Consider the following 23,620-nt stretch of genomic DNA (forward strand, 5'->3'; position numbering starts at 1 on the left):
CAACCGTATGACACGTCCAATTCGCGAACTAATGATTCATTTGAACCGATTAATTTTAATGAATAGTTAAAACTACTGATCTATACAATACATTGTTATTACTGATAAAGTGCAAACCTGCTTATATTTAAATAAAGGAGAACAATATTGACATTGAATATGCACAACACCGGCATTCTGGATAGAGACGTAAATGAAGTTGGTGTCGTGAACCCTTGCGCATGCGTAGTAAAAGTATAACCTGTGGGGGAAAAGGCGTTTTAAACCTTATTTTGGGGCAAAGTCATCAAACTTTTTCAGCGATTTTTATCATATTTTACTGCTGTTTCTATACATGCCGTTTTTATGTCCCAGTGACCAGTGAAAGTGCAGTTCTGACTCCAGGGGCGGTGCTAGGGGGTGGTCAGGGGTGGCCGTGGCCACCCTTGGTCTAAGCTTGGCCACCCCTCTCACAACTGCTGTTTCTGTCCCTTTTTTATTGACAAAAATCGCGTTTTTTAAAGGGACACTTCACCCATTTGCATTAAGCTTTGCATTGTTAGAAACCCAGTCATACTATTGAATGGTCATGCAACATTTTTTCATTTTCCCCCGAGACGAGAGAAATCTGTATTTACCTCTTTACACTTCCTCCTACAATGACGCAAAAATCGTCATTTTGCGTCATTATAGGAGGAAGTGTAAGAGGGGGGGATTTCTGTTAAGACTACAAGCACTAGATCCACCCTTTCAAACCCGCCCATAGGGGGTTGGACCTAATGCGCTAACAGACCTATCACAGATCAGTGCGAGTGCATTTGATTTCAACGGCAGAAACCTGCAGAAAACATGGACGAAGAAAGCTGAGTAGTAGGGGTTACCATACTCTATTTCCCGGACATGTCCGGCCGTCGAGATCGACAAAAATGTCCGGGATTCAGCTTTTGCTTTCTGCGGTCGCCATCCATTGTTTACATGCTCACCTTTTGTTTCAATCTAACTGAATTCACCCCGATTGGTGAATCTGAATGTAATGTTTACATGAATTTAAACAAGTGATCGGTTGATTTGAGTTTTAACATTGCTAAGAAAATACCCGCACCTCCTTGAGAGATAGCCCATGAGACCGGTGCATCTCACAGGCGCGCTCATCAGTAATCACAGTAATACAGGGAGCAGGACGAGGCTAGCACCGCGGGAGAAAGACGCGAGGCTGGTGGCGTGATCGGTTGAAAGACGCGAGGCCGGTGGCGTGATCGGTTGAAAGACGCGAGGCCGGTGGCGTGATCGGTTGATGTGTGTTTTACCATTGCTAAGAAAATACCTGCTCCTCCGTGCGAGATACGAGAACAGTGCCTCACAGGTGTCGGTCGTCAGTAATCACGCCACCGGCCTCGCGCCGTTCTCCCGCGCCCCTCAGCCTCGTCCTGCTCGCCACAGTAAACATGATGAATGGCGACTGTAGAACGCAAAAGCCGAATCCCGGACATTTTGGGCAAACTCGTCACGGAGACTCACTCGTAGCCTAGCCTTGCCTTGATGTTTTTGTTCTCAACTGCGCTGTCTTACTGGTAGGCGTGGCTTGGGAGTGGCCTTGTAGGGCAGCGAAGCAAGTGCGTTCTGGGAGTTGTTGTCTTTCATCCACATAAGCCAAAAATACATTTTCTGGCTTTTCTCAGTCTAGAAAGCTCCAAATTCAAAAATAATTTCACATTTCTTCTACATAAATGACCCACTTTCAATACACATTCATGTCTCCACGGGTGAAATGACCCTTTAAAACGCTGAACCGTCTCTTTAAGACCACAAAAAACGTGAGACTTTTCAGACGCACACTCCAACTTCACCTCAGCGCCAGGCGCAAGCCAAACCAGTGCGGAAATGCAAGTGCCGAATGAGCTTCAGCAGAACATCAGACAGTGAGATGCACATAGTAAATATAGAGTCAATCTTTCTCAACTGGTGGGTTGTAAGACCGTTTTGAGCAAGTCGAATAATGTGCAGTCAACAACAAACGTAATTCTCTTTTTTTCTGATGCTACTTTTATTTTAGAAGATGTGTGTGAAAGCTTGTGACACTTCTGTCAGATGCTGAGAAAAGCGCATTGTCCTTATTCAGTTGGCTATCTTCGGTAAGATGAGATGTTGTCAGGCCAAATATAAGTAAAACTAACTAACTTTCCTGTCATACGGCTGAGAGTTGTACTGTGCTTGCGGTACGCACATCACGCGCAAATGCGGCGCGCTGTAGCCGTAGTTCTGTCGTCAATTAACTCATGTAAGAATCAAAACGGCGATTAAAGCGGTCAAAACTGCATGCATGTATTTGTTATGCATGTGTCACATTTGTCTGGATTAAAATATTCTGCTATGTGAGATCACAATATAAGGCACAGATATGTAATGTTTTAATGTCCAAATAAATGTGAGCACTGTGCGATAGGCATTAATTTTGCGTTAATTTGTAAAGGACAAACAAAAATGGATAATTTTTAAATCCATAAAATAACTTAATTTTACATTCTGGCAACATTACATTATGAAAAACATAACATTTTACATTATGTGCTGTTGACTTCCGCCTTGTTCACATTCTTGCACATGGGGATTCAATAGTTTTGTTTTCCTTTTTAATTTAGGTATGATAGAACTGTTGCAATTATTTATTTTGACAACTAATATAGAAAGTTAAACATTTTTTTTGACAAACTCAGAATTGGTTGAAGAGTTCATTGATTATATAAAACGTATTGAAGGTTGAATAATATTTGGACTACAGTATTATCTGCACGTTATCTCATCCATGAAGATGCAACAATGTAGAACAAGCTATTAGAGATTTTGAGAACCAGAACCAAGCTAACTGAGCAAGTTGAACTTTAGTTATAGTGTGTGCCCTTTTATTACTATTTAATTAATTTTAACATAAGGTGGTGGGTAATAAAAAAAAAATCACTCATGTATTCCATGATTCCTAATTCACTACTATTTCAATTACAATTAAGTACAAAATAACTTTATTCAGTTGTGTAGGCACTAAAACAGTCCAATACATTATAGTCAAATTATTTTTTATGATAAAATAATTAAGATTTCTGTGCCACCCCAGACTGGTTGCTGGCCCTTGCCTGGCCACCCCTATGAAAAAATCCTGGCTCCGCCACTGTCTGACTCTCTGCCCATTCATTTAGATAGGAGCCTGGTCTTGTTAGTCCGAAATAGCTGCCTGGAGGCGTTGCCAAGATGGCGGCCGAGAGGCACGACTTGCCTAAAAGGACTTTGGTTTAATCGATTTGAACTGTTCGAGTGCTATTTAAAAAAACACTTCGCCTTCCCTGAAGGCAGCAAAACCCCTGCTTTGATCAGCGCTCTGTCATTCATCTTACTTAGGTTCCCCAGTTAGTGCACACTGTGTGGGTTTTTTTTAGTGTGTGTGTGTTGATTTGTAGCCTGTTGTTGCCTAACAGCCTGTCATGTCTTTATTTTCTTTAATAACCCAATTATTTAATCTCCGAGCAACCCGACTCATGCTGTCTGCTGCTGCAGCTAAATTTGGACTCTCAGTCGCACATTCTCGATCTGTGAAGCCGCTGGAAGATCATGAGCTGTTCAAAAAATTAGTGTCATTCCTCATTAGCAAGCCCAGACAGAATCTGCTTATGTATCTCACTTTGTCTGTGATGTTTTGGGGCAAAATATGCCCCTGAAAAATGTTTTTTTTTTCTTCCCTACAATAAAAGTCAATGGGGTTCAAAACAACACTGTACCCCACTGACTTTCATTATATGAACATAAAACAGCATTTTTTGTCTGTGCAAGAAAGTCAGACAGGTATGGAAGGACATGTGAGTGAAATGATGGACAGAATTTTCATTTTTGGGTGAACTATCCCTTTAAGCATTTAGTTTAAGAATCCTCAAGAAACTAGTTACAGGCAAAACATCTACTTTAATACAGACTGCAGAGTTTCAGAAGTAAAAACAGAGATTTTTCTATAAGGAAATTTTTATCCGATAACTAATAAACCTATAAAGACAGATCTACTGTTCCAGGGTTGCTAATCGATGGTATCCATTTGCATTATTTCAACTTATTTTTACAGTTACCTTATTGGTTCTTGCACGTCAAGCGAACATGCTTGAGCTTCCGTTTATAATATCTGACGTGTCCATTAATGAATGTTTATATGTGAATAAATCCCTAAATTCAATCTGTTCATCATATAAACCAACTTTTTTCTCTTCAGAAAGTTATGGACTAAGCCGCTCAATTTACATGGATTAGTTTTACGATCTATTTGTGAACTTTTTGAAGCGCCAAATTGTCAGTTGCTTAGCTGTCAGTAGAGAGACAGAAATCCCTCAGATTTCACTAAAAAGATCTTCATTTGTGTTCGAAGATGAACAAAAGTTTTAAGGGTTTGTTTGGAATGGCATATGGCTGAGTAATTAATGACAGAATTTTTATTTTTGGGTGAATTATCCCTTTAATATATCTGTCTCCTTTTAAATGGCTGTTAATGGAGAAATAACCTTTTTGTCCCGCATAATTGTGTAGTTCCCAAATGGGAGTGAAATGGACCATGCCGACCCCTTGGCTCACAGAGCTATGAGAGGGAATATGAGTGCTAGTCACTTTTAAAAGTGAATTTTAAAACGTTTGTCGTTAAAGCTTCTTTGTCTTGCATTCATTTCTGTCTTAATGCTTTTCAAACCTGGTCTTTCAAATATGTAGAAATGCCAGTCTGTTCTCTTTATGTGTTCAGAAAAGAGGAATTACAACTTTATGTTAACAGAAAAGGAAGTTTTAAACCTCGGACATACCATGGTGTGCTCTTCTCTAATTTTAAAGGATCTGCTCCATGTTTTCAAGAACTTCTTTGTGTTGTATGAAATGTGTCTTTAGTTGTGGTAGAATAGAGTTATTTTAACTGTACTCCCATTAGACACATTATCCAAAGCTGCATTCAAGTCCTGTCAGAATGATAATTTTTACAAGGTGAGTGCACATGAAGTCATAATTATCAGTGGGAAACAGGGCTTGTCAATTAGAGAATTATGGTGGAAGCATAATGTTATTGATCATATGTTGTACATACAATTTCGTTTGTACACATTTTGTAAAAGCTCAAAATTTAAAAAAGGTCAAAATCGTCTTTGGAAGGTATAGGACCATAAAATGTTCGTCCAATTATTGCATTCGTTATACGTTATACTCAGAATGGTTCGTGACTCGAATTGATTGGTTTTAATGGCAATACTATCAACGCCGAAATGATTCTGCACCAGTCAGGTGGTACAAGTAAGAGCTCTTTAAGTTGTTCATTATTATTGTAATGTTTTGTGCTTTGAGACATGAGGTAGTTTAATGCCATCTCTCATCTCGTGACGCTTTTGAAAACTTGAAGCTTTGTGTGCGTTCATGTGTTTTAAAGGAGGTGTGGCTTTGGAGACGCTCTGAAGGGAGGGTGAGATCTCATGCTTTCAAAGCTATTACCTTTAAAGACAACTGAGATCCCACAGTGTGACATGATTTACAGCGGAGATAATGTTTATACAGACTGACAAGCACCAGTCATAAAATACTATTATAAATCATGTGCACTTGGCTTAACTGAACAAATTTCTTGAGTAGAATAATGCTGAGCTCCATTCAACTCGTCCATCCAAATTCCTACTTGGAGAATTACAATAAAACAGTTTCTAAATGGCAACAGACTGCTTTATGGTTGGGGGAAAGATATTGAAGTAGAAATATCCCATATCTGACTTTGCATGGAATGCAGCATAGACATTCTAACTGGCTAACTAGTATGGACTAATTAAACACAGAGCAATCACAGCAGTTGAAAAGACAAAAGGACACTACAGGAAGTTCATATGGATCGTTTAATGACAGCTAATAGTGCTACACTCTGGGGTTATTGAACAGGCTTATGGAATAGTCACATTTCTCTCCTGCATGTATACACATATTAACATGCTCTGAAACATCAGGATCTGGAAAAACCAAGCACAGGATCATGGGAGCTGCTAAAGAGAAAAGACCATAACCCCAAAGTTTATTTACAATCTTTCTGCTGCACTTCAGTTATTTATTTTTGGCGAACACTCTGTTCAACAAAGGTCTGCGCCATATTTTTTATTAAACTCTCAATGCTTTTGCTATCTTAAAGGGATAGTTCATCCAAAAATATATAAATTCCATCATCATTTTCTTGCCCTATCTTGTTTCAAGCCTGTATTACTTAGAGGTGATGTGTTCCGTACAAGAAAGTGAATGGCGTTGGGCTTCAAAATGAAGTAATGATATATTGAAGTCATTCATATCCACATTCAAATACGCTGTGAGAACAAACCGGGTCAGGTTTGCCATCAATAATACCAAATGACATTGTTTTGTGCATCTTTCATAACTGATTGTTTCACCCAATTTTGGTATAATGAGTTGTCAGAAGGGGAAATTATCAGTGAATATGGACAAATTTCAGTGGATTATTTTTATTGTACATTTATTGTTACTTTTTGTTCCCGTTGATTTCATTTTACGGAAAAGGAGACCTTGAAAGATTATGCTAAACATCTCCTTTGTGTTCCGCAGTAAAAATAAAGCCATACCGGTTTGGAACATCAAGAGGACGAGTAAATGACGACAGACTGTTCATTTCGGGGTGAACTATATCCCTTTACCTTTCGAATAGATTAACTGGACATCTTAACTGGTTCTTGTAGACATACTGAAGAGAGCTAGGGTTGCATTGATAGGCCATTCTTAAAGCATAGGTAGGTCAAATTTCATACAGTGCATATAAAGGAGCTTGTAATTTAAAACATTCCTGCAATTTCACACAAAGGGCAGGTTTTAGGGACACCGATTCATTCAGGTTTTCCACTTAAACAGATTTTCCCCAAACAATCATTCGGAACATTGACAAAACAGACCAGGATTTGACTTTAATCTGCGTCTGGGTGACCACCCCTACAGGTTGGGTTACAATCCCATCATCAAGTTATCATGACAGCCTATATTTCAAACAAAAAACACAAGTTGTGTAAAATCACTCAGTTCGAATCCCAGCGGCCTGATGGAGTCTCATCTGATGGACTGTGAACTGGAGGTTAAAGTGTGCCTTCATCTAGGAGTTTGTTTATCCCGTCGCAGATCTTCCTCAGGTTAAATCTGTATTCTTCAGATGGGCCGTACAGCTCGGTCAGGAAATCCACGTCTGCGAAATGGTTGAAAACGTGGTCGATTCGCCCATGGGAGCGCATGGTCAAGTGGTGCTCCACCAGCTCGTGAAGAAGGTCCCTACATTCCATCAGCAGCTCGGAAAGAATGCCGCGGTCGAACGTGTACTCCACCTCGTAAAAGCTCACCACCGTCATGGCTGCCTGGTTCATCTTCTTTTTGAAGCGCTCAACGGTCTCCATCTCGTCGTGACTGAACTGGTGGTTCCGGTAGAGAATGCCAATTTTCAGCGCGATCTTGATGACATCTTTGATGATCTTGTGGGCTTCCTTTTTGCTCTTGGTGTATTCACGACTGGCCTTGTAGAGTTCGTCCAGAATCTCGCTGCTGGTGTCGTCCGTGAGGAGATTTGCCACGGCCATGGTGGCCATTTTACTCAAGATCTTCTTTTGGGCCTGAAGGGCCAAACTCTTGGAGTTGAAGCTCTCTTGCCCTATAAAAAGAATAAAAAGTAAAGTTAGCCACTCAAAGATTTTTTTTCTCTTTCCCATGTAAATCATTTAGAATGTCAAAAATGTTCTAGAGAACATTTTTTTTCCGTAAATGGGCTGCAGTGTTTTGAGCACCCAGGTCAAGGACGGCCTATACAGACATATACATAAAAAATAATAAAACATGAAACATTCAAAACATTCATCTGTCTTTCAACATATTTTGCTCAAAAAGAAGAGTGAATGTTTTTCTGAACCCTGATTTTTTATGTAACCTCCATTCAGTTGACGTCAAATGAAACGTTCTAGCATTGTTCTGATACATTCCTTCGCTGTTGAATTCTATATCTCATTCCATTTTCACTCTTTTTATTTCAAGTTTAAAAAGATTTTTTTTTTTTAACACATTGATATCTTATATTTATTTGTGCTGATTTACTACAGCAAAGGACAGTATTAGGATGCAACAGTTTCTTATAAATCTTGTGCATTGTTCAATATTTGGACACTTACAGTAATCCACACTTAAAGTCAACAGGAAATGGCGTGCTGTGTTCACAACCCATTCTACTCCAATAATGTTTTGCATTTCCAAGTAAGACAGGTTGTTCAACAAGAAAAATAAATATATCTATCAAGAACTGGCTGGATTGTGAAAAATGGGAAGGAAGAAAAAAGTGGAATAAATAAGAGTGCTTGCTCAGTGACAACAAAAAGGAAGACCATTTATGAAGTTGAGTTTTGATGAAATATAACAAAGACAAACATTTTATTTATTTGTTTGTGCATTTATAAAAGCTAATTAGTAGAGGCATAGCATCATTGGCTGATGTCACTGATTTTATGTAACACAATGACAATGCAATATTTAAGAGGGACTTTATTGAGCCACTGTAGGTGTGTCACTAAACCAGATTGTTTGCAAATGGATGGCAGCAAAGCTGTTGATTTACTAATGATTTATACAGTGTCTAATGGACTGTGATAATATTAGAACAAGCTTCCAGGTCAGACTGTACTGTTTGACACTGAGTTCCTCTGGGTGTGCGAGAGCTCTCAGCATGTTCATTCTGCTGAGGTTTGCTGTCTGTCTGATCTGCTGTTGTAGAGGTGGAAACTGTACGTTCAATAACTCAATAATAAGATTTAGGCCAAAAATAGGAGAATGAAAAAAAAGGACTGAGGGTTAATGGTCCTGGCAATGAATCTCATGCGGGATTCTGTGATCGGAGAAAAAGACTGATGATATATTTTGTCAAATTTCGCCTCTGAATCTTTATATTTAGTGAAATGCATTTCTGTCATGACAACTCTTGGAGTGTTTGGCATGGTAATGGGTATGACAATGTTGATATATTTGGTCTTGTTGGAATACATCTGCTACGCTGTTCCTGCTGTTATTGCTGCTGCAGAGCAAGTACGGGACTTGCTACTGCCAATACAATACATAGCCTACGCGACACACAAGTAAGGCATGCTGCTGCTGTACAGTATAGCAATACATGAATTACCCATTGCAGATCTATACAGGTGGAGCTGGGGAAGGTGGAGGGTTTCTGAAAGCATGCTGCACTTCGAAGGCAAATGCTAACCAAGTATTTGAAAGCTGAGCATGCAAGCTCATTGGCTACTGATACAGCAGGAACCAATCAGCTGAGCCCTATAGAGAATGATGTGATTGCAAGCAGTCTGAGTTAAGGACCTATTAGCCCACACGATCTAGAGTTTCATAACCAAACTTTGTATGTCATTGACTGAAACACTAAACAACTGATATAATCACAAGTCAATGTTTCATACAGATCTCTGTCAACTTCACCATGTGTTAATGCATACATTTTGTAAAACCAATATTTATTCATTTTAAATTACGATTACTACTTATGTTTTGAGTATAAAAAACAATAAAACAATGTATTTATATAATTAATTACAAAAGAATTGTCGTTTTAACAACTTCAAGTAGGGTTCACAAAATACTTCATGCTTCACTTTGATTCAGACATCACTGAAAGGGATCCTGTTATTCAGTATGATTCAGATAACTGCTCAGATAGAATCAGAACCCATGTGTCCCAATGCACATACTATCCATCCAAATTAAATGTGAGATTAGAATATGTGCGGAAAGTGTTCCAAAGCATATTGTGCTGAAAAGTGTACCATTCCCAGTAGATTTTCGTAGTGTGGATCTGTGCACATTTTATTGGCTAATATTGCTACTTGTTTTCTCTCCAAGATAGGAAGAATAAAATAAATGTAATAAAATAAAATATGAAGTGTGTATATGACGATGTTAGTTGTAACCATGTGACATCATAATTTTATGATGAGGTATATGTCCTAAAGTTTGCCTACTCTTCTGCTACTTTTCTGACTGATTCAAACCACAAATTCTTGAGTTTGTGAGTCTTTTGGAACAATTAATTAAAATAACCAGCTAATGATATTTTTTTGTTGGTGAATCAGACTACACTGTTCGAGCTAGGAGCAAAACATAAACACGAGCACATTCATGAGGACAGCTCAATGGAATGATGTGTTTTCTTGCCATTATTTAGCCTTTGTTTAAATTCACATTCATTTAGACTACTGGCTCTGTAGATTCAGCAGGGATGAAAAGCCGTACAGGAAACACGTGTACTGTACAGTAATTTCTGAGGAAGTACACACTTAAATGTCTCATAGAAGTGCATTTTAAAAGCACTCCTTAAAATGTTTTCTTTGTCAAGCCTTGTTCCTCTTTTTGTACATATTTGTGCTGCATTTTTGCATCATCTCTAATGGACTTCTGAGTATGAGTTACAAATCTTTCAAGAACTTTAAACCACATGCTTTCTGGAAAGGATGTCTCTGCAATAAAAAATTAAAAACTTTGTGTGTTATTAGTTTAGTTCAGAATGTGTTTGTCTATAATTGTGATTTAGACAACATTTTATGGGGGTCATTAATGCAGAGCTGTAAATTAATTGCAATATTTCAGTTAGGATGCTGTAGGCCCTTTTTACATCTGGTTTTAAGATGCATTTTCGTCAATGTTAAAGAGGTGTAAACAGGGTTGAGCAGTGCACTGCTTCCAGAAGCAGTCAAAACGCAAATGGATTGCTTTTGTAGTGTAGACGCTCATGTAGTCGAATGTGATTGAACATCCACAAAAAAAAAGCCTACGTGTTTTAAGAATGCGCACCAAAACTTCACTATGATGCGCCAAAACACACGGATAACGATTCAAATTGCCATTTCCAGTTGTTTCTTTTCCATCTGCGTCCTTCCCCGCTCGCTCATAAGAAGCGTAATGGCTTCATTCATTACCATAACTATATTTGTGCGTCACTCTCTGCGCTCCCTTACGAGTGATGTAGAGTGTGACAAAATAATGCCTGCTACAGACTGTGTGACTTCGGCAATCCTATAAGATCATTATAATTCACACTGTACAACATGTATGTAGACTGTACAATAATGACACCTATTGAATCATAGGCTACGACTCAAGTATAGAAGAATAAAATATTATCAGCAAGCGCTAGTGGTAAAGAAATAGAGCAAGATAAATTGCACTTTGGCAATTGTGTTTTTTATGTGCGCTGAAAGAGGAGGAAGCGAAAGAAGAGAAGATGGACTAGGGAAAAGAGGCCAACTTGGCATGCTAATTTTGCAAATGGAGCTTGAGGTAAGCACCCAGACAGCAACATAGTGTTGGCCCAGATCCGGCCCACATCTGGTACGCGTTGAATCCTCATGTACCAGATGTGGGCCGACATTAAGTTGCTGTATGGGTAGTTTTAAGTTTTAGCGTCATGTCGCGTTGATCAATATGCCATTCCGTGTTGCGTTTTAATTGGCTAGTCAGTAGACGTAGGTCGTAGAAGCAAACACACTGTGAGATGATCATGCTAAATTTCTGACACTGTCGCAGGCTACTGTATCTTTGGTTGCAAGGCCGTGACAACGGCCGTCTTTGAACCTCTCTAACCCCTAATTTCCACCAACTGCGGAACGGCTGCGGAGCGGCTCCGGAACGGCGGCGGAGTCAATAGGTTTCCATTAAAGTCAATGTGTGTATTTTCACTAACTGCGGAACAGCTGCGTTCCGACTCCGGCGATCCGCAGCCCTCCGGAGCAGATACGCAGAGCTTCTATTTTTGCCGGATGCCGGAGAGCTCCGCAGCAGTTCAGCACTTATATCGCGCGATCATACGTGAATTTGCGAGATCTCGTGGGTCCTCGTGACTTCAGCGGTCAGTCATGGCCGCAGCCGTTCCGCAACAACTCCGGACCTGGTGGGTATTGAAGGACAGCGGAGCACGGAGCCGACACGCAGCGGAGCCGATCCACAGCCGTTCCGCAGTTGGTGGAAATCCGGGGTAACTGTACGACGTAGGACCACCGTTTATGAGCCACGAACACAGAAATCGCCACGATTGGTCATCTTTCACCTGGGACAGCCCAATAACGTACACTGTGTACCTGCCATAAGAGGGGAGGGTCTAGACCAGGGGTGCTCCTGGAGGTACGCTATCCTGCATAGTTTAGCTACACAAACCCACTAAAACAAACCTTAAGCAGCTAATCAAGGTTTACAAGGCAAACGTTCCAGGCAGATGTGTTGAGGCAGGTTTGAGCTAAACTGTGTTGGACAGTGGCCCTCCAGGAGCATGTTTGGACTCCCCTGGTCTATACAAAATCTGAACATGCATGTTAAGACCAGATGAAAACGGTACTGCGTCTCAGCTGACCACTTGTGATCAGATCACTGAAAATGCCTGCTGTAAACTGGGCCTTAGAAGGTAGCTGCAGATTTAGGCAGTAGACGACAAGGCAGCTCGCTAGGTTTGGTAACAGAGCTAAGGTGACCGTATAAGGCCATCGTTTTATCTCAGAGTGTGTGGGTTTATCTTGGGCTGAGCTGGTGAGATGGCACAGGGAGGAGGGTATTGTTTTGTCGTGTTTATCTGTAGGAGGCGTGAGCAATCTGACAGCAAATTTTATTTAGATACCTCCCAGTTCAAATTACACACTACAGACGTGATTAACATTACAGAACCAAATACATAGAAGCTGTTCGGTCCTGATCTCCTCTGCCGAGAACCCGTCACTCTCGTTTACTTCCTCACACAAATCACTGTTATATGTCAGTGGGGTGGTCTGGAAAATATGTCATTTGAGAATGCCACGGAATGGCACGTGAATGCCACACAAATGCCCGACCGGAGCTCCAGTCGCACCATTTTTATAAAAAGAAAGCCAGAGTAAAGTTCACTTCTATGCACGCATGCACATCTGGCTGCCAGGTGAGATGACCAAGGCATGACCTTTAGCAAGTGTCTCTGACAGGAATAATGATGTTCACTCTGAATGACAAAATGGTTCATACAATTGTTGCTCCTGTAGCTCAGCTGGTGGTGCTAGACACTAGCAGCACAGAGGTCCCTTGTGACCACACTTTTGCACTTTTAAAAAGAGTGCTTGATATGGGAAAAAATACTAATAATCTTGTGTGGAAACTGAATGTAATGTTTTCAAACACTTTACTGCATGTAAATTGCAATTAAATGAAAATGTTTTATAGATTCTATTTATATTAAATGCAACAACTTAAGGGCACTTTTTGACTCACTTAAGTAGGACTTAAGTACATCTTTATATGTAATTTCATATTTACTTCTATTGTCTTTGAAATACGGTTGTACTGTTGAATGTACTGGCAAGATTTATGGTAAACTAAAATATACTTTAATGTGTAATACCTTATTGTTATAAGATTTGAAGTAGACTTTTTCACAAGGGGTCATGGGTTTGATTCTCTCATGTACTGGTAAAATGTACATTAGTTGCTCTGTAAGTGGCTTTCAATATGTCTGCCAAGTTTAAACAGTCAGAATGACTATAATAAGCAGAATGGGGATCATTTTGGCAATGGTGTCAAAGAAAAACTTTTCAGTTTTAAGCATATCGTTGTCATGTAAACGTACCCTAAGACCGTGTCCTAACCAGGCACGACACAATTTTTCAGAGTAATTTGAGTTCCACACTGTGCGACCCAAATCACAGCTGATCATCAGAGCATGTTTGATGTCTCATGTGTTCACCCTTACATATAATTTGGATGTAGAAAAAGTATGCATATTTGGCGTGCTGTCTGGGATCCCAAAGCTCGGAATTTGGCCCGAACCCAAAGTACTCCTCCATCCCTGGTTGGGAAATGTTTAAGAGTGAGGAGTTGGGGCGGTGGAGGAATGCTGGAAAACTGTCTTGGGATAGAGGTAGGTCAGCTATATATATATATATATATACCTCCTCTCTTGCTAATTAGGTTGATTATCTGAACATGCTCCTCCCGAATTAAATAAAACATAATTTAATGTACAATTGAATGGAGCAGGATTTTGGACGAATTACTTTTTTTTGGAGGCAAGGCTACCAGACGCAACAGATATATAGAAAGCACACCAAATGTTGTGTTGCTTGTCAGGTTTGCTTCAATTTACATGGAAGAGATTGCTTAAATCACTTAGCTTAATCAAATGTTATTTCAGCAGCCATTTTATGCTAATAAGTTTGACTGTGACTAATATGTGAGTTTTTTTCTTTTAAATGATTCATTAAAAAGAACCAGCTCATGAAAATCATTTGTTCGTAATTCAAACTACACTTGCACTTTTTTGTGCATTCAGCCTGCACAATAAAAGAAAGATGTTTCGTCTTTGTATATTTTCCACAATTATGTAGTGGTGCCAGAATTTTCAGATTAACCAACATGGGGTTTTCAAACGCCACTTCTGAAACTACTAAGAATTGGCTCTGACACTATGGCAGTTGGTTTTGCAGTACACAGGCGTTTGACTGTGTATGCATCTGTGTCAGGGCTGTCGTTTGTTGTTGATGTGAATCGAGGCTTTGTTTAGCATCACTCTCTGTGATGATGTAAAGTCAGTGAGTGACAGACACGACCTGAGGCATCAACACACACCAGACCAACCTGACACTGACCAGTTACACAGGCCTTTCTGCTCTTTTTGGAATTGGTCCATGCTGTGGTCAGGTGACGTAGAGTCTCATAAACCCGGCTGTCTGAGAGAGCAAGTGGAGCTCACTAATAATGAATTACATTTGCAATATGCAAATCAGGTAAATGTATAAACAAATCCAAAGAAATGTGTGCTGTAGACTGTCAGCGCGCGCAGTTCCCCATCTCGCACGCCAGTCCTGAACTAATGCTAAATTGGGGAGAATGCCGCAGACTATCAAGATATGGCATGTGTTGCTCTTCTCCATTATATAATGAATAACTGCTCATGAATTATTGATCACTAAGAAATGTGCACAAACATTCCTTTTAAAAATGTTCAGTTTGCCATTGCTTTACATTGGCTGTGCAAAATTAATTGCACCATGAATTATCGCTGACTTGAATTTTTGAAATAATGTGATTTGTTTAAAAAAAGCAGCTGCACCTACTAACCCTCAGTAGGTATGTTTACATGCACTAGTTTTCGTCAAACCGAATAAATCCAATTCGATTCAATATTCTTGAAGTTATGCATACATGAACCCTAAACTTCACAACCAAATTCACTTTTCCCCCATTACATGTGCATTTAGGTATTCCGAACAATCGTAACAAATTATGCTTTAATGTAAAGTGTTACCAGTATAGTTGTTTTTGCCTTGATGACATAATAGTCGACTAAACATTAGTAAACGACAAAAGGCTTAGTCAACCAAATTTTATTTAGTTGGTTATGCTGTCTTCACATGCTATCGGAGATTTCATACTTCCTACATTTGAAGTCGACGTTTGAAGTAATTACAAGCTCGTCGCATTCAAGTGCTTTGTTGTCAAAAAGAACAGGAGGACACCAGGTTTATTATTGCCTATTTATTGGAATCTTTTTAAAGACAAAATGATATTTAGCATCCCATTCATTGACAACCATATAAACATTCTTCACTGCCCACTCACTCTAACTTTAACGTTAACCTAGTGAGTGTAATGTGTGCTTTTATTAGGCGCATATCCAAGTGTTCGTGTGGAGTGTAGAAGCTGCAATGTAGAACAATGTTACATATAATTCTTTCTCAGCCCTGAAATCATTTTCCAATGGTAGTGGAAAAAAATATGCGATGGGAGAAAAAAAAAAGTCAATAAGACAAATGTTTTGCGATCACCTTTTGCGTTCCCCCGAGTCATTTTGCGTTTGCTCGCAAACCGTTTTTTTAAGCAATTATTTATTAAGTCTTCAGTCTCGTCCACTGACCAGTTCATAAGACATTAGTAAACATATTCGCATGTTCATAAGAAGTGTATAACATAGGTTATATCGCTGCACTCCCTGCTCGTATCCATGCAAGACTACATGGATGGGCTGGGAGTTTTTGCCCAGAACAACCATACCGCTAATCCAAATTGTATGCTAATTGTCAGTTGTCTAATTGTATGCTAATTGTTATCGTATATAAACATATATGCATCACGACACTGTGCGCAAGGTATTTTCGAATCCGACTGAGCGTTTACATGGTTAGGTCTACACCACTCCTTCCAATCCGATTGAAATTTAATTCGGATTGACTTCAGTTGAGGTGTTTACATGAAGGCTTTTCAATCTGATTGAGTGTGATTCCTATTTGATTATTAGGGTGAATGTAAACACACACAAAATGAGATTGTACGGTTTGTATAAAAATTAAACAAAATAGGTACAAATTTTCATGAGACTGTTTTGGAATAAAGTGCAAATATAACAGCCTTATTTACAAAAACTCATTTGAATATGCATGATGCAGTGCTATACCAGCGCATTGGGCCAGTTTAAACTGGACTGTGGGTGGATGGTGAAAAAGAACATGCCGAAATACTCCATGCAAAAGTGGCACAAGCGTTTAGTGAATTTAAAAAAAAGAAACACACAAGATATGGGGATGTGTAGAACTTATTGAATGAAAATTCTAAAGGTGATAAAGTAGTTTTTGTAGACTATTGGCTGGTGGATCAGTTTGAAAACAGTCTGCACTGGGGTTTCCAGCAGGTAAAGATATTGTTTCTTAAAGGAATAGTTCACTTTAAAATGAAAATTCTGTCATCATATACTCACCCTCATGTTGTTTCAAACCTGTATGAATTTCTTTCTTCTGCTAAACAGAAAGGAAGATATTTAGAAGAATATCAGTAACCAGACAGTTTCTGGGTCCCAATGACTTCCACAGTATATTTTTTTCCTACTATGGAAGTCAATGGGACCCAGAAACTGTCTGGTTACTGATATTCTTCTAAATATCTTCCTTTCTGTTCAGCAGAAGAAAGAAATTCATACAGGTTTGAAACAACATGAGGGTGAGTAAATGATGACAGAATTTTCATTTTAAAGTAAACTACTCCTTTAACAAGTAGCCTGTGTATTTTGTTGTCATAATAGTGTGCTGGTGTCCTGCTAACCTTATCTTGTGTTTGGAACAGAAGAGCACAACTAAAGATGGAGAATGATGAATGTTCTTGATGCTTGCATGACCTCCACATACAAAACAAGCTAAACCCACATAAGTATGACTGATTTGTTTTTGATCAAATAAAAATAAAATAAATAATCAGTCAGAATTCAGCATCAATTAAAACTCTTTCTGACTCTCTGTCCCTTTCTTATTTTTATCTGACCGTCTATGTCTGCTTGCAATGTTCAGGCTGTTGTTGCGGTGTGCAGAGACCAGATGCAGCACTATATGCTGGATGACATTAGTGAAGTTACTGATTCTGTGCTTGGTTTGAGTTGATTTTGTCTTGTATTTTATTTAGTTATTAAACTATAGCAATTGCTTCAGCATTTCAAACCTAGAAAACTTCTTTTGGTGAAACATTCTGTTTGAAAAGTGCATAGGGAGAGCCAATGGATCCTTTGTGTTCATGTGTTTGCATATTCACCTGTTTCAATCGACCATCTGTAGGAAAATGAGGCGGGATGATTTTAAATACATGACACACCTTTCTTTGCACGATAGACAGGTTTATGTTTCACAAAGTGATTTATCTCTGTAATACTTTTTAAATATACAGTACTTGAGCCAAATGGCTAAACAAACTGCTAGACAAAAAGAAATATAATAATATTTTTATTTTCCCCTCATGATTTTCCGCTCTGTGCATTGTCAAATACTTTCATGAAGGGCTTCCCATTCCCAGAGGAAGATTTCATTTCTTATAGAATGTTATTGCAAAGGTCAGGAAACTTACTTCATTTGAGTTAGGTTTCATTGAAGTATCAACTCTTTGATTGCAGATTTGGTATTTTGGTAGTTACTTATTGAACCAGACTTGCGTATAGTGTTTTAGGCCTTAAACTCTGCTTAATAATATGGTATCGGATAGTAATACAATCAATGGCACATTGATTTATACCATGGTATATCATATATACATATATACTATATACATGGTACTTCAAATAAATCCCTTTCTAAAAGTGAGCATGCATAGTTGTGTTGAATGTGCAATTAAAAGTATATTTTTAAAACATTGTACTTGCAGCTAGTGAAATATAAGGGCTCTTAAGTGTGATAAGAGTACACTGTTTCTTAACACACTTAAGTAAACTTTTAAAAAGTGCACTTCATAATAATGTTACATTAAAAGTTTTACTTTAAAGCGCATTTTAAACCATGTTTCAATAATCTTTTTGTCATGCTTTAAAGAAGTACACTAAATTTACTGTGTTGACTAACACTGTAAACAATTTCTAACCCTCCCAAATCAAAAATTTCAAGTGACCGATAACATCTAAATTTTTCAATTGGCCCAAGTGAAATTCTGTAAATTATAAAATTAAATTTACAGATTTTCACTTGGGCCAATTGAATTTACAGAATTTCACTTGGGCCAATTGAAAAATTTAGATGTTATCGGTCACTTGAAATTTTTGATTTGGGAGGGTTAGAAATTTTTTACAGCGAGCACATTATAATTTCAACATACAAGTTTAAAATAAATGCTAAAGGTACTTAAGTCATAATATGAATTCATTTAGATTTAATAAAAATTTAAACTATAATACATTTTCAGTTTCTAAAAACATTGCATTCAGTTTGCACATATTCTTTTAAATTGCATTTTTCCATAATAAGTGTTCTTTTTAAAAGTGTGCTCCTTTTTCACAAGAGATACCATGATAAAACCATGCCTGTCCAAAAACATTGTTGTACTATACCATGTAGAAGCCCTAATACTACAGTATATTAGTTTTTGTGTCATATTTGCAGCGGGTGCGAGTTCTGGCTGATATTCTGGATAATAATGACTGCAATGTGTCTCAGTGTGGGAGCAATGAGCCTGGGGCATTCCACTATCCCTAATCCTCCTGTCATACCAGTCATTTATGATGGAGTCACAGAGAGAGAACTGCTAATGACTACTGTGGTGTCACAACATCACACTTAAATTCACCTGACAAGCTCGCAGCTCCAGATTCGAGAAGTGGTACAAGCACCCGCGGGGGTAACGAGTGTGTGTGTTTGTGATTAACACAAGCTTGTCACAGTGTGTGTGCGCCACAAATAGACATTATTAGAGGTTATTTTTGGTCCTCCAGCGGTGTGTGAGTGTGAGGCTGTATTTGTGTCTCCCCAGGGCTTGCTTTAGAATCACTGTAAATTTAATCAGCATTGTCAGTGTGGCCAGATTATAATGATAAACGAAACAGGCAAACAAACAAATAAATAAATAAATAAATAAATAAATAAATAAAATAACCCCATCATATTGTAAATGAAATTCAGTTAACCTCACTGGTATTATTAGAAAACAAAATTCTTAATGAGAAAGTGTGTGAAAGTATGTGTGTGTACAATTTTAGTTATATTAGTTATATATGCGAGGGCCTATGTTTTTGAAAATGTCCTCACAAATTTAGTGAAACATTGAAAATGTTCTGAAATGTTCAACATTACTTGAAAGACTTGCCAAATCAAGTTTTGCCTTAAAGGGATAGTTCAACCAAAAATGAAAATTCTGTCATAATTTACTCGCCCTCATGTAATTTCTGTTCCGTCATTAATGAATAACTACACAGGAACAATTGAGTAATGCAATATTAACATTCTAGTAACTACTATTAACTAACAAAAAAACTCCGATTAACAAATTAGTATGTAGTAGCGCTCAGTTGAATGAGATAGTTCACTATTTGCTAATCAGTAATTACTATTTTTTTCATAACTCCCAGAGGACTAAGAACTACTTTATACAGGTTCATAATTAATGTGAATAATGCACAATGTTTAATTAATTCTAAAGTAAAGATCATAATTTCAAACTTCTTGTATGGCTTTCTTTCTTCTGTGGAAGCTAAGAAGATATTTTGAGAAATGTCCGATTTCTTGTCTCTCCATACAATGGAAGTCAATCATCACCAAAACAAATTGGTTACAAAATAAGGTTTGGAATGACATGAGTGTGAACAAATCATGACAAAAGTTGCCTTTTTGGGTGAACTATCCTTTTAAATCAACTGATATCAACAGGTTTGTGAGAGAGAGTTATTATTAGGGGAAGGGTTAAGTTTAGGATTTACCAAATATCAACATTAAAAAACAACAACAGAGAAATCTATGTGGTGAGATGCCAAAGCTTATATTTTCTAAACCAAAAGCACAACCTCACCAAAGAAGGAAAAAAAGAACAAACTCAAGCATACAAATAGACAGCACACAAGTCAAATCTAACAAGATATGTGGAAAACAACACAAAATTGTGTTATGTGTATATGAACTGTTTCATATGGAGTTTCAAACACTGTATGTACAGTGTAAGTATTTTACAGAATCCTTTGTGATGCTTTTTTTGATGCTTTTTGTGCTTTTTTTTCCAAATATCTTCTTAGTATCTTGATGCTTTTTGGGGATGTATTCATTTATACAAACAGTATAAACATAAAATAAATATATATATATATTTTTTTTTTTTTAATTGTACAAATGCATAAAGTTATCTGTTAGGGTGTAGGTTAGGTGAACAGTATTTAGCTATATAAAAACTATAGAAATCTGTGTAAATATCCCCATTTAGATTAAGTAAACACGCTTGTACGTGTTTGTTAGTATGCTTTTGTGCAGAGGGAGGGGATGTTCATCAGATGCACATCTTGCTCTGTTTAATCTTGGTGTGGAAAGCATAATCTGCCAGTGATTAAGTTTATTACGTGTTTATATCCTCACCCACTCCTGCTGAATTCAGTAATAAATAAGGACTCAAATATACTTAACATTATGTTTTACAGCTGTTGAACACTTAAAATTGGAATAAAGAGAGGTTCACTCAAAAACGACAGTTCTGTCATCATTCACTCACCCCCATGATTGATTTAGTTGATTGAAACCTGGGGTGCGTTTCCCGAACAACGACGTAACTCGCTGCTTAACTACCATAGTACGATGCATCGTTGAAGGAATCAACTAGCTAGTCATGACTGTTTCCCGAAACCGTATTGTCGCAAGGTGGTCATTAAACCACGTTGGTTTATGATGTCACGCATGTGGTGGAGTAATAACTTCTTTTAATGAATCTGTTTGAGATCGAATTAACGCTAGATGTTTTGCTATAAATTACAGACATGGCATCTGTGGACTATTTCTCATTTTTCGCAGTTATTTTGCTTTATTTCTATATTCAATCATAGGCTCGTTCTTACATAGTAGCCTAAAGCACGTTAGCACATGCGCACTCTTCAAAAACGGTGCTTTAACTCTCTTGACAAATTAAAAGACGTAAATGACAGTTGTATGTATTCTAAATAAAAGACAGGTTGTACTGAATGTCAGCTTGCTTATTTTGCTCAAGATAATGATTTATTAAGTGCACATGTCATGCAAACTAAACTATGCTTCTAACCCAAGGTCGAGAGCTGTCGTTCCAACTACACTACTTTGCGATGCTGTTTGCGAATGTTCGTTAGAACAATGTTTTCGGGAAACACTGACTCGTTGAACTATGCTGAAAACGACGGAACTTGAACTGTTCCATCATTAATGAATAACCCAGGAGCAAATGAGTAACGTAATATTAACATTCTAGTAACATCTATTAACTAACAAGAAACTCAGATTAAAAAATTAGTATGCAGTGGTGTTCAGTTGAATGAGGTATTCACTATTAGCTAATCAGTTTTCTACTTTTTCATACCTCCCAGAGGACTAATAAAAACTACTATATACAGGTTCAAAATTAATGTGAATAATGCACAATGTTTAATTAATTCTAAAGTAAAGATTGTGGTAACCCACTAGTAATTACTCAAGTATTACCAAATCCTTCAGAAGAAATTACCAATAGTTTGGAACAGTATTCTAAAGTGAAAAGCATGATAGCTCTTTTTATTTTGAAACCATAGCCATAGTAATATACTGGTAACGAGCAGTGTTGTTGCACGGTTTTCAAAAGCTGATACTATCAGAGTTATAACTAGATATTTTGTCATTTCCTTTGTTACCTAAAATGAAAGAAGAACACTTCAAAACAATTAATGATGACATTTATCCATGTAACGTATCCGAGTAAGGTTTCATTTGGATGGTAATGGAATGGTAATTTGTTAATGGGGCAGACTTTTGGGACAGATTGTGGGACAGACTGATTGATAAGAAAAAAAGTAATGCCTACTTTGATGATCACATTGTTAAATTTGGTGTCTTTAAATTTTTATTTCAATCCTTAAAGCAATTTAAGGAATTAAATAAAACATCCTTCCAGCCTTACGCCACCCCCCGGTTGTGACTTGGTCTGTTCTGATGGCTCACAGATCATGTCCTCAAGTTTTAAGCCTCCATCGAATTCTGTCAGTCATCCTTCTCGACTCGACAGTGAGCTACAGCATCTGCGCCATGAGCATGCACATCTAATGCAGACCAATCAGGCTTTCCAGGCAGACTTCAGGGAGTTGAGAGAAGTCCGTGCAGAGGTCAGAGAATTAGTTCAAGTGGCTCAGTCCATTCGAGCCGCATAAACATTGGCGTCGCAGTCATCCAATCCCCCTGTGATGGAAACTTTGCTGAACTACCCCCACCACCGTGGCCTGAGCCTGACGTTGACCTGAGGACACAGGTGGGTGCCCTTGAACTGTCCGATTTGGGTGTAACTACTTACCAACTTGTCATGCCAGGGACTAGAAAGTATTTGTTTCCCCGGCTACTCAATCACACCCTCCTCAGTCATATGCTTCTGATGCTTGCAGACTTCCTTCCCCTCCTATCCCTAAAGAGTTTCAAGAGTTTCTAACACCTGCAGACATGCCCTTACCTACGCCCTCCCTAAGTTCATTCGGCCTGATCCGGGTGAGTTTGCTCAACTCAGGATAGCTTTGGTGAACTAAACTTAGTGGATCACCACAAGCTTGAGGAGGCTAGAATGATAGCGGATGCTTATTTGAACTCACCTAGCCCATTCAAAGATAAAATGGCCTTAGGCCTTAAGGAGGATTGCTATTGTCCTTGAGAGTTTTGACTTCAAGTGAGGTGATATCTCCACCTTCCAGAGGTTTGCTCTTCATGTGCAGTCACTAGTGGGCCTACTGAAGACCCTGAAACGTGATGGTGAACTGGAACTGAGTTGAGGGTCCCATGTTATGCGCTTCTGAGTTACAAGCTTCCTCCTGAGCAGTGAGCTGAGTTTCACCATCATATGTACCTCCAACCTGACATGACAAACCCTAGCTTGGCTGACTTATAGAACTGTCTCCTTTACAAAACCTGGTGCCACAGCTATGTTGCCAAGCCAATGCCTAGGGGCTTGCACACTCAGTCAGACTCTGGGAAGAGAACTGTGACCATCCTGCATGGGGTTGGAGAATCCCTGGTTGAGACTCCCTTCCCTCGCAAAGATCCTGTTTCACAGACCAAGCCTGCTAAAGTGAAACAGTATTGCTCTTTCTGATAAGACTGAGCATTACCTGAGAAAGTGTGCATTATTTGCCAATCTTACC

The 23,620-nt window shown here is 38.4% G+C and overlaps 1 protein-coding gene across 1 annotated transcript in view; it reads right to left on the minus strand.

Annotated features, from left to right (window-relative positions):
• Positions 1–5,849: 5,849 nt before the first annotated feature.
• The window catches only part of tnfaip8l3 (tumor necrosis factor, alpha-induced protein 8-like 3), a 42,625-nt gene continuing 24,854 nt past the window's right edge, over positions 5,850–23,620 (minus strand). The window contains exon 2 of the mRNA XM_081372190.1: positions 5,850–7,660. Coding sequence (XP_081228316.1) covers positions 7,098–7,660 — 563 coding nt within the window. The 3' untranslated portion in view covers positions 5,850–7,097. The remainder of the gene's footprint in view (positions 7,661–23,620) is intronic.

Source organism: Scardinius erythrophthalmus (genome assembly GCF_964197995.2).
Source record: "Scardinius erythrophthalmus genome assembly, chromosome: 8".
NCBI lineage: Eukaryota > Metazoa > Chordata > Actinopteri > Cypriniformes > Leuciscidae > Scardinius > Scardinius erythrophthalmus.